Here is a 12641-nt window from a genome sequence, read left to right on the forward strand (position 1 = left end):
TCGGCAGGCGGACTCTCAACCACTGCGCCACCAGGGAAGCCCAGAAGTGACATTTTTAACAGTGGATGGATGGATGGATGGAAATTAAATGAAAAAATATGAGACGGGACATTTTAAACAAAAGGAATCACATTTCAGCTAGCAGGAAATGAATGAATAAATAACATGTAGGTACACTAAGAACATGACTTTTTTAGGTTTGGGGAGATTTTGGTGAATAATGTAGTGAATAATTCAGTTACGGTTGCTGGAATTGAGAAGAGTTGCAACAGAAGAGCTGGGTGAACAGATTAGGTTCACTGAATGCTCCTCAGAGGGTTTTGACATCATCCTATAGCTTACTCTAACATCAGGCATCAGGCATTTGAGTAACACCTAGTTTTTTCCATGTCTGCAAACTTCATCTAATGATGTACTTATTAAACTTTTAATCAACTGTAACTTTTTTTAAATAAAAATAACTGTTTTAAAGTGCCTGTGCACCAATTAAAAATCATCTTGCATACACCTAACGGGACTCCTCCCTTATTTTGGAAACACTGCTGTAGGGGATAGCAATCAGAAAGTTTTACTTGGCGTGGGGAGGATGTGACATCAAATAATCAAATAACATCTGAGAAAGGAACGAATAGTAGTTTGTAAGTAAGAAGCAGGAGTAGGGAATTCCCTGGCAGTCCAGTGATTAAGGCTCTGCGCTTTCACTACCAAGGGCCTGGGTTCCATCCCTAGTCTGGGAACTAAGATCCCACAAGCTGCACACAGCCCCCCCCCCCAAAAAAAAGCAGGAATAGTCCTGGGGACAGGGAGACCAGTCAGGCCTTTGCTGTGGTCCAGGCAGGATATAATGATGACCTGAACTAAGGCGGTGGATTTGAGACAGTAGAGGACTGAATGTAAGGGATCAACAGGACCCTCTTTCCTCTTACATCCTTCGTGTGTTCCCTCACCCAAGAATGTGGGTTTTTTATAGTCCCTATAGAAGCATATCTCCATCCATAAAGCATGGGATCAGAAGTCTATAAATAAAAGCTCAGCAAGAATTCAGCCAGAGCTACAGCTCTTTGATTTGACAGAGGCAGTTCACTATGGAAACTAGTTCAGATTTATCCAGAGTTCAAGCTCTGCCTCTCCAGGAAAGGTGAAACAAGCACATCCTCTTCTAGATTTAGTCAAACCCAGGTAGGGAGAGAGAAACACATGCGGTTAGCTTGTAAATTTGGCAACAGTGTGTCACACATCATGTGAAGCGATGTCCACACGTATAAATAAAGGAATCCCATAAGGGAGGACCAGAGCTCGTGTGCCCCGCCTCCCACTCCCAGATTTATCGGTACGTTCACCCTGGTTGCCGGCCTGTCACCATCAGTTTCTCAGGACTTGACTGATCTTTTTAGAATTACCAAAATACTACCCGGAATTTATGTAATGCCTCAGCCGGAACAGTCATATTTTATTCTCGGGTGAAAATCAGTGCTCTCCGAGTGGAGCGGACTTAAAGTTCTTAACCTTCAGCCTAGAAAGATGGCTCTTGCCTAAGAATTCTTGAAAAATTCACTGGGTTTTGCTCTTTTGTAATCATGAAAACCTGAGGCAGTGTTTGATGTTCTGGCTAGCACAGTGACCTCTCAGGGGTTTTATAGCCTTAACCCGTTTTTTAAAAACGAAGTAAAACATAGATTCAACAGCTATCAGAATGACCAGAAAGTCAGGGCAGGAGATAAAAAAAAAGTTTAAGAAATATTTTTGAGAACCTCGGTGGTGAGTATGGAGCTGGACTATCACCAGTGTTATATTTGTTTTAAGGAAATTAATTAGGTGGCATAGACATTTGATGAAGAGTCTTGGGCCCTTTAACACACCGGTGAAGACCAGGGAGCTTCTAGCATTTATTTTAAGTCACAGGAAACACAGGCCATGGCTTTCATCTCCAGGGAATCCAGGCACACATGATGCCCTGCCATTGACCCTTTCAGGTTCATCTTCACCTTTCCGTATTTCCAGTTTGGTGCTGATGCCATGATTCGCGTATCTTCTGTATTTCAGGATCCAGGCAGAAGGAAAACTTGCCCCTGGGGCAGGCCCCCCTCCTGGCAGAGGGGGCAAGGCCAGGGGACTGGTGGAAGCGTGTTAGACTCTTCGAGTCTCCTCCATGCAGCCGCTTCCATTCATTGGCCAACGCCAGTCGGGTAGCCAAGCCTGACAGTGGGTTAGGGAAGTCAGCTGGCTCCAGAGTGGCACTTGTGGTGCTGCGGGCGTGTGATCCACCCACAGGGAGAGGATGGTGAATCACTGAGGACAGTGACACAATCTACCACAAAAAGGAATTAGGAATTTTGAGAAATTGGGAGTTTGCCGTTCTCCGTCTTAACAGAATTGCCCTGTAGCTTATTCTGTAGATATGATCAAGAAACTCCTATATCTAAAATTATTTGTGTTTTATATGCTGAAATAGTTCAAGGAAGACTTGTTTTATTTTACTTTACACAGGCGTGTCTGGGTTATGAATAGTCTACCTGAGAAGAGGAACAGCGGTGTTTAATTAAAGGTTAGGATTGTTGGTGAGACAGACTTTGGGATGGGGAAGCAGTAGGATGTACTTTTCTTTCTGGCTTTTGATCGAAGTCAAGCGGCTGCCATTTTGTTGCTAAAATGCTATGTCTTCACATCTGTTTTTCTTTTTTTCAAATTCCAGAGCAAGAATTATTTTTCTCTAACCTTAAAAGTTAAAAAAAAAAAAAAAATCACTAATATTCCTTGAGCTCTAACAAGTGCCAGACACTGTGGTGAGCCCTTGGGTCCCTTTATTTTATTTGGTCTCCGTAATGATCGTATTACTGTAATTACAGTTGCAGATGAGGAAATGAAGCTGGTAGAACTTAGCCCAGGTCCCACAGCTAGCACTGTGCGGAGCCGAAGCGTCGCCCCAGAGTCTGAGCTCTTAACCACTACGTGTGCTGACTCTGACCTTAATTTTCATGCTCTTTTCCCTCTCCCTCCTCCTTTCTACTGATAAAAAACATATATGTGCTCATAAAACACATGTGGATTGGAAGGACTGATCTAAAGATGGACAGTTCATCACGTCCTGGATGAGTGAAGCCACCATAAGCCCACCGGCATTTTTTTTTTAATAGATCTTTATTGGAGTATAATTGCTTCACAATACTGTGTTAGTTTCTGCTGTACACCAGAATGAATCAGCCATATGCATACATATGTCCCCATATCCCCTCCCTCCTGAGCCTCCCTCCCATCCTTCCTATCCCACCCCTCTAGGTCATAGCAAAGCACCGATCTGATCTCCCTGTGCTGTGCGGCTGCTTCCCACTAGCTGTTTTACATTCGGTAGTGTATATATGTCGATGCTACTCTCACTTCGTCCCAGCTTCCCCCTCCCACCCTGTGTCCTCAAGTCCATTTTCTATGTCTACATCTAAGAGTTGTGGGAAAAGAGAATGATTGTTTGGAGACTAACATTGGTATATCTTGGACTTACTAGAATGGAAGTGGGAAAAAATTAGAGAAAAAAATACTTAGTGTTTTTAGAATAAAAAAATACTTAGTATGTGGCAAAAAGACATAGTATTAAATCTTTAAAGTTTTGTAGAGCATAATTATGAATTACGATAGCTTCAGATACATGAGTTATGTATAAAGAAAGCATCTTTTTGCAGGAGTTAAGTTTATTGATAAGCATTTCATTGATTCTTATTTTTCCAGTTCTTTTTAAGAGCCATGTATATACATATTATTTTACATTGGCAGGATCCTCTTCCTCAATGTTTATACTATGTATTGATATTGGATTAAGACGTTTCTAAAGCCTGTGGGAGCTAGAAGTCACTCCGTTCTTAAAAAATAATACCTGATCACAATTTATCAATTAATTTCACATTTTATGTTCTGTTGAGAACATAAATGATTTAGTGAACAACTTTCCTTGTATTGTAATCACATCTGGCCCGTCTTCTTTCTTCCTTTGACATCTTTCCAAATTTATGTCAAATAGAATGCCACTTCCTCCTTGGACGCATAGCTCTCATTGCCGGTCGAAGTTTGTTTTCAGCATTCTGATAATTTTTGTCTAGACTTCATAGTTTTGGTACTTGTTTATCATTTATTTCATACTACAATAATGTCTGTTATGCTAGACTGTAAGCTTACAGAGGGCAAGGATCATATGGCACTCATTTCTATGTCCCTCTCTTTTTGCCCTGCCTATAATTCCTTTTAAGCCAGTTTGTTGTCAGAATCCTCTGACTGACCCTACATAGATTAGGGTCCACATACCACAGGATTTCATAGCCTTCTGTGTTATTTCATGTAACTTACTCTTCCAGTAATTATTCAAAACTGGTCTTGCCCCATGTACTGTTACAGGAATGCATTATCAGACTTCATTTAAGGTCTTCCCCTCACAGCTTCAGGCAGTTGGCCATTCATTTCTGTCACCTGTCAAACGCATTCTCCAATGAACCCTGTCCCGTGGTATGTTTCGGCCTCACTGAGCTAGACTCCTTAGGGTTCTTTCTTCGCAGAGGAAGAGACAACAGTTAGTTTTTGTCTAACTTTTGAACATGGTGATAACACCAGTTTCTCTGGGTTGCAAATGCGGTGGTCTGCAGGTGGAAACTTAAAAACAAGTGTTTGATGCCACGGGACCACTAGCGTCTGCTTGTGGATTTGCTAATTGTAACCCTCTCTTCATCCTTTTCTTGTCTTCCAAACTGCAGGGTCTTAAAGCTGCTGACAACGATCCCACAGCTCCGCCATATGACTCCCTCTTAGTGTTTGACTATGAAGGCAGTGGTTCCACGGCCGGGTCCTTGAGCTCCCTGAACTCCTCCAGTAGTGGAGGCGACCAGGATTATGACTACCTGAACGACTGGGGGCCCCGCTTCAAGAAACTCGCCGACATGTACGGTGGAGGTGATGACTGAACTTCAGGGTGAACTTCGCTTTTGGACAAGTACAAACCATTTCAACTGATATTCCCAAAAAGCATTCAGAAGCTAGGCTTGAACTTTGTAGTCTACTAGCACAGTGCTTGCTGGAGGCTTTGGCAGAGGCTGTAAACCAGTTTGGGCTCAGAGGGAATATCAGTGATCCAATACTGTTTGGAAAGACACTGAGCTCAGTTACACTTGAATTTTACAGTACAGAAGCACTGGGATTTTATGTGCCTTTTTGTACCTTTTTCAGATTGGAATTAGTTTTATGTTTAAGGCTTTAATGGTACTGATTTCTGAAACGATAAGTAAAAGACAAAATATTTTGTGGTGGGAGCAGTAAGTTAAACCATGATATGCTTCGACACGCTTTTGTTACAATGCATTTGCTTTTATTAAAAATACGGAATTAAAGAGACAAAACCACTCATGGAGCAATTTTATTATCTTGGGGGATGAGACCATGAGATTGGAAAATGTACATTACTTCTAGATTTAGACTTTAGTTTTTTGTTTTTTTTTTTTTTCCACTAAAATCTTAAAACTTATGCAGCTGGTTGCAAGTAAAGGGAGTTTTCATATCACCAATTTGTAGCAAAATTGAATTTTTTCATAAACTAGAATGTTAGACACATTTTGGTCTTAATCCATGTACACTTTTTTATTTACTGTATTTTTTCCACTTCACTGTAAAAATGGTATGTGTACATAATGTTTTATTGGCATAGTCTATGGAGAAGTGCAGAAACTTCAGAACACATGTATGTATTATTTGGACTGGATTCAGGTTTTTTGCATGTTTATATCTTTCGTTATGGATAAAGTATTTACAAAACAGTGACATTTGATTCCGTTGTTGAGCTGTAGTTAGAATACTCAATTTTTAATTTTTTTATTTTTTTTATTTTTTATTTTCATTTTTGTTTGGGGAGGGAGAAAAGTTCTTAGCACAAATGTTTTACATAATTTGTACCAAATAAAAAAAAAAGGAAACATAAGAAATGAAGGGGGTGGCCTGACACTGGTGGCACTACTAAAGTGTGTGTTTTTTAAAAAAAAAAAAAGCTTTTAAACTGGAGAGAATTCTGACAACAGCTTTGCCTCTGTATTGTGTACCAGAATATAAATGATACACCTCTGACCCCAGCGTTCTGAATAAAATGCTAATTTTGGATCTGGTGACTGGTTTGAACTTTTTCTTTTCTACTTGAGCTGCTTTGAATGTTGCAAAGATCCAGGTCCTGGAGTTGCGTTGAGAACCGTAGCACAAAAGTGTGTATTAGTTCTTGCACTGTTCACCACTGAAACCCTTAGCGTGGCAGCCGTGTCCAGTGGGCAGCAGAGAGAACCACTGTGGATCTTCTCATCATAGAAGAAAAACATCGAGTGACACAAGAATAGACTACACTGAAGGTGGTATACAAATCACATCCTTAAGTTCAATGAACTTTGTGTCATTCTTAACATCCTTTATGCCCTTCTGCTCGTGCTTGTGGTTACAACTGACTCCAACGGGCCTTTCCCACTAGAGCACCGATTTAAAGAAAAGCTCACTAAAAAGGGATAGAGCTGGCCCTGGAAACTGCAGCAGATGCCAGGAATTCCCAGGCAATCTGTTGAAGCCATTGTTTGATGTATCTAGTGAAATACACTTTGGTTTGACTTCTATTCATTGACTGGACCTTTTTTTTCCCCCAGCTTTATTAAAGAGGTATAACTGACAAAATTTTGTATATTGGAAGTGTACAATGTGATGACTTGATATACGTATACATTGTGAAATGATTTCCACAATCATGTTATTTAATGAATCTATCACCTCACATAGTTACCCTTTTTGTGTATGTGTGGTGAGAACACTTAAGATCTACTCTCTTAACAAATTTCAAGCATATAGTACAGTAGGAGCCTGATGTAGTCACAGAGGACAGAAAAGCGAAACCACCTTACTCAGTTTTGTAAAACTGTTCAGTGTCATACTATGATTCATAAATGGATTTTAAGAGACTTGAAAAAATTCTCACTCTATTTTCCTGTATCCCTCATGATCGTTATCTCACTACATTCTCACTCTATTTTCCTGTATCCCTCATGATCGTTATCTCACTACATATGCTTATGTTGTACACTTTGAAAAAAACTTACACAATATACCTCCTCTAATTAACTCCATGTGGTTTTTTGCTTAACTTAAAGATAATTTTATATTAGTGAAATTTACTTTTCTATTGATTTCCACTGTAAGCAATATTTTCTTGTTACTTTTCTAATCATTAAATGCCAGACCTTGCCTCTGGGAATTTTCATAATGAAACTTACTAATTTGCTAATTGGAATAGTCTTTTTTTTAAAATGGATTTTTAGACTGCGCCTCTGTGCTGCTGTACATCCAAATGAAAACTGAACTATCTTCTTAAATTCAAATGTTGCAACATTTAAAATTCGCAGCACTCAGGTAAACAAATATAATTACTTTCTTTTTTTTAATTTTATTTATTTTTGGCTGTGTTGGGTCTTCCTTAATGCGCTCGGACTTTCTCTAGTTGCAGTGAGCGGCGACTACTCTTCGTTGCAGTGAGCGGGCTTCTCATTGCAGTGGCTTCTCTTGTGGCGGAGCATGGGCTCTAGGCGTGCAGGCTTCAGTAGTTGTGGCGCACAGGCTTAGTTGCTCTACGGCATGTGGCATCTTCCCAGACCAGGGATCGAACTCGTGTCCCCTGCATTGGCAGGTGGATTCTTAACCACTGTGCCACCAGGGAAGTCCCCCAATTACTTTCTTATGGTTGATGTTCAGTCACAGACTATCTCTAACACAGGCATACATTGTTCTATTGCCCTCTGCTTTATTGCGCTTTGCAGATACTGCATTTTTTTACAAAATGAAGGTTTGTGGCAACCCTGCGTGGAGCACATCTATCATGCCATTTTTACAACAGCATTTGTGTAACTGCTTGTTTCTGTGTCACATTTTGGTAATTCTTGCAATATTATAAACCCTCCACCAGCATAAAAGATTATTACTCACTGAAGCCTCAGATGATGGTTAGCATTTTTTTAGCAATAAAGTATTTTTTAATTAAGGTAAGTGCATATTTTTAGACATAATGCTGATGCCTACTTAGTAGACTACTTTTTTTTTTTTTTTGCGGTACGCGGGCCTCTCACTGTTGTGGCCTCTCCTGTTGCAGAGCACAGGCTCCAGACGCGCAGGCCCAGCGGCCATGGCTCACGGGCCCAGCCGCTCCGCGGCATGTGGGATTTTCCCGGACCGGGACACGAACCCGTGTCCCCTGCATCGGCAGGCGGACTCTCAACCACTGCGCCACCAGGGAAGCCTTAAACATAACTTTTATATGCACCAGGAAACCAGAAAAAATTTGTGTGACTCTATAGCGATATTCGCTTTATTGTAGTGGTCTGTAACTGAACCCTCAATATCTCTGAGGTATGCTTGTGTATATATATATATACACACACACACACACACATATATATATTTTTTAAGCACTAATAATAAGCATTTTATATATACACAATCAGTAAATGTAAACATAGTATTTTTCAAAACTTCCCTTTTTTGCAGGAGTAATTCATGACTACATTTCCTTTGTGAAAATACTTTTTCAAATTTAAAAAAAACAGGAAACAGAAAGTAGAAGCCCCCTGCCCTGATACAGGAGGAACATCTGTTTAGCTATTTAATATGTAATTTCTAGTCTTTTCCAAAAAAGCATTTTTACATATACATTTCCATAAAGATTTTATTTTGTTTTGTTTTCATGAAAGTGGGATTGTACATTATGTATTTTCTGTAATTTGTCTTTTTCACTAGGAATGAATCTTGGAAATTTTTCCATATTAGTGTACATATCTACTTCATTCTTTTTAATTGCTACATATAGTATACCTTAATATGCACATAGACTTTAACACTTTCCCAAGTCACTGGTCCCCAACCTTTTTGGCACTAGGGACCAGTTTCATGGGAGACAGTTTTTCCACGAATGGGGTGGAGGATGGTTTGGGAATGATTCAAGTGCATTACATTTATTGTGCACTTTATTTCTATTATCATTACATTGTAATATATACTGAAATAATTATACAACTCACCATAATGCAGAATCAGTGTGAGCCCTGAGCTTGTTTTCACTAGCCACTCACTGATAGGCTTTTGATGAGCCTGCGAGCAATTGACTTATTAAGGTCTCTGTGCAGTCAAACCTCTGTGCTAATGATAATCTGTATTTGCAGCCGCTCCCCAGCACTAGCATCACCGCCTCAGCTCCACTTCAGATCATCAGGCATTAGATTCTCATATGGAGGGCACAGCCTAGATCCCTCGCATGCGCAGTTCACACTAGGGTTCGCGCTCCTATGAGAATCTAATGCCGGTGGAACTCACGTGGTAATGCGAGCGATGGGGATCAGCTGTAAATACAGATGAAGCTTCACTCGCTCACCCGCCGCTCACCTCCTGCTGTGTGGCCCGGTTCCTAACAGGCCGTGGACCAGTACCAGTCCTCGGCCCAAGGGTTGGGGACCCCTGTCCTAAGTAATTGGGTGTTTCCAACTTTTTCACTACTACAAACAACGCTGCAATCAGTTAACATCCTGCCTGTCTCTTTGCATGTTAGATGCATGGAGGTGGAATTGCTAGATTAAAGAATCTGAAGAGTAGTTAATTAAATATGGCTAAAATTATAAGTGTTTTAATGTTACTTCAAAGTGCCTTTTAGCTAAAAGATGATGAGGCTTTCTAAAAGCCAGCAACTTCCTTCTTTGGCAAAAGGATTTTATGCTGCTCAAAATAGTAACCACAAAATGTAAGACAATCTAGCCAAGGCCTTTTTCTTTTTTCTTTGGAAGGTAGCCTTTGAGTCAGGCCACAGTGCTAGTTTCAAATACTCTGTAAAATGACTGTAACTGTAATGTAATAAAACCTTGAAGACTATATTTATGAACGTGGTTTATAGACCCCATCAAGAAACATGTTTTTCTAGGTCGTTTCTAGTGATTTGGATCACTTCGGCAACATTGCCAATAAAAACTTGCATACAAAGTGCTAGAATCTCTGTGAAGTGGGTTATTTTCCATGACAAAAATGTCTGCATTTTAAATTTTAATGAGACATGACTAAATTGCCCTAATAAACACTACACCAATTGACACTCCCGACAACACTGTATATAAAAATCTATAGATCCTCATCTTCAACAATCTGGGACATTACACGTGTTTAAAAGTTTTGCCAATATGATACACAACATAAGACAAACTCATGCTAATTACGACTTTTCTGATTACTAATGAGATGGGTTGGTGATTTTTTTCTTACGTTTATTAGCCATTTGTGTTTCTTTGAATTGCCTATTTTTATTTCCCTATCGAATCACTTGGCTTTTTCCAATTGATTAGTAAGAACTTGTTACCTGCATTTTTTTCCCCCGTCTTTTGCTAGTCTTGTAAATTTGTCTATGGTGTTTTACTGACAAACACTTGATTTATGTGGTTTACTCTGTCAGTATTTTCAACCGTAGATTTTTGAGAGCGTCTTCTCACTTCCAAATTATAAAATTATTATCCTATGTTGTTTTCTGTTTTTTTATGGTTTTGCACTTATTTAGCTCTTTAATTTACCTGATAATTATTTTGCATGAGGTAGAAATCTAACTTTTAAAATCCTCTCTAGGGGCTTCCCTGGTGGCACAGTGGTTAAGAATCCGCCTGCCAATGCAGGGGACATGGGTTCGAGCCCTGGTCCAGGAAGATCCCACGTGCTGCGGAGCAACTAAGCCCATGCACCGCAACTACTGAGCCTGCGCTCTAGAGCCCGGACTCTGCAACAGGCGAAGCCACCGTAATGAGAAGCCTGCGCACAACAACCAAGAGTAGCCCCCGCTCACCGCAACTAGAGAAAGCCTGAGCACATTAATGAAGACCCAACGCAGCCAAAAATAAATAAATAAATAAATAAATAACTTTCTAGATAACATGGTCTGTTTTCCAAACACCATTTGTTAACCCAATCATAACCCACTTTTATCATATACGCAATTCCCATAGAAGTGTATGATTATTTCTAGACCATTTATTCTGATCATTTACTTAATCCCTGCACATTACTAGATTTTTATACTAGAATATAATTTCTGACAAGCCAGTCCACACAGTTCTTTCTTCTAATCAAAATTTTCTATATTCTTAATCTTTCTTTTGTACATTAATTTTAGAAACTTTTTGTCAAGTTCCATAACAAATTTTCTTGGAAATTTTATAGAGCTGTGAAGAGTTAAATAGCTTCATCTATTCTCCCACCCAATACTATAATCTCTCTCGCTTTTCCGATTATATATAGAGTTTTATTAAACAACTCATCTTATTACACTGTTTTATAATTTTTGCTTCATTAGCGCAATCTACTTTTGCAGCATTTTTTTCAAATGATTCTTTTACTGCTGTATTGGAAATTTATCCACTTTTATTTATTTTTCTTGTTTCTAACTGTCACTTTACTCTTGTGTTATTTCTAATAGCTTTTTAGTGATTCTCTTGGAATTTTCTGATAGATAATCATTATTGCATACAATGAGGTTTTTTCCTTATTCCAAGATCAATACTAAGTTTATTTCCTGTATAGTTAGTAATAATGTCAATCATAGCTTTTATTGTTTCTATCTATAGGACAGTTTTGTATATTTCATCATTATGTATAACATTTCCTATAGGTATAGGTATATTTCATGGTATAGCTAGCTGACTTTGAGATTTTATGACTGTACATGTTGAATTTTATAAAATGCATTTCCTTCATCCACAGAGATACTAAAATATTAATCCATTAATATAGTGAAATATGCCATTAGGTTTTCTAATACTGAATCAAACTTTTTTGGAATAAACCTACTTGGTCATAATGTTATTCTTTTAACAGACTGATGTATTAGATTTGCTGCCATTTTACTTAGGACTTTTAAATTACATGTAATTTTTTGTACTTTTATGTTTTTCCACTATTCTTGCTCAATGTTAATCCTAGATTTATTCTGGCCTCAATAAAGAATTAGGAAGACTGCCATTTTTTCTGTGCTCTGAGATAATTTATATAAACTGGGATTATCTATTCATAACAATTTGTTCGAATTCTACAATTTTACCATTGTGGGGATAGGCTTTTCCCAGTAGAAACTGGTGTATTAGACATTAGGCTTCTTTTTGACCAATTTTCACAATTTACATCTTCCTGAAAAAGTGTCTGTCTAACATTTTAAAAATTTATTGATAGAAAGTTCCATATAGGATTTTAAAACTCTGTTTCATATCTGAAGTTATGTGTCCTTTTTTTTCTGTCTTTTACTTTTTTTTCCTTTTTCCTTCAGTAGAGTAAAGTGTCTATTTTTCTGTTCAAATAGCTAAGCTTTCTGATTTATTGATACAGAATATTTATTCACTTGATTACAGGGTACACATTTTTCTAAACCTGTTTCTTTTATTCTTCAAGTATTTAGTGTTTTACTTACTTTTGACATATCAGTTTCTGTAGCATTTTGGATTTCTGTATGTCAGGCCATGTTGATGTGTGCTTAAAACTGTTCTATCCTCTAGTTTGGTTTTTAGCTTTTATCACTGGGAAACATCTTGCTTGAGATTTCAGTGCTTTTGGCCCTAAATTCCATTTTGTCTGTCCTTCAT

General features: G+C 38.6%; 1 protein-coding gene across 2 annotated transcripts in view; it reads left to right on the plus strand.

Moving 5' to 3' along the window:
• The window catches only part of CDH2 (cadherin 2), a 219928-nt gene extending 213804 nt beyond the window's left edge, over window positions 1-6124 (plus strand). The window contains exon 16 of one of the 2 annotated variants that reach the window (XM_007455364.1): window positions 4734-6123. In XM_007455364.1, coding sequence (XP_007455426.1) covers window positions 4734-4940 — 207 coding nt within the window. In that variant the 3' untranslated portion in view covers window positions 4941-6123. Of the gene's footprint in view, window positions 1-4733 lie in introns of both variants that reach the window. The other variant, XM_007455365.1, reaches the window with a different exon arrangement.
• Window positions 6125-12641: the final 6517 nt, after the last annotated feature.

Source organism: Lipotes vexillifer, unplaced genomic scaffold (genome assembly GCF_000442215.2).
Source record: "Lipotes vexillifer unplaced genomic scaffold, Lipotes_vexillifer_v1.1 scaffold1018, whole genome shotgun sequence".
Taxonomy (NCBI): Eukaryota; Metazoa; Chordata; class Mammalia; order Artiodactyla; family Lipotidae; genus Lipotes; species Lipotes vexillifer.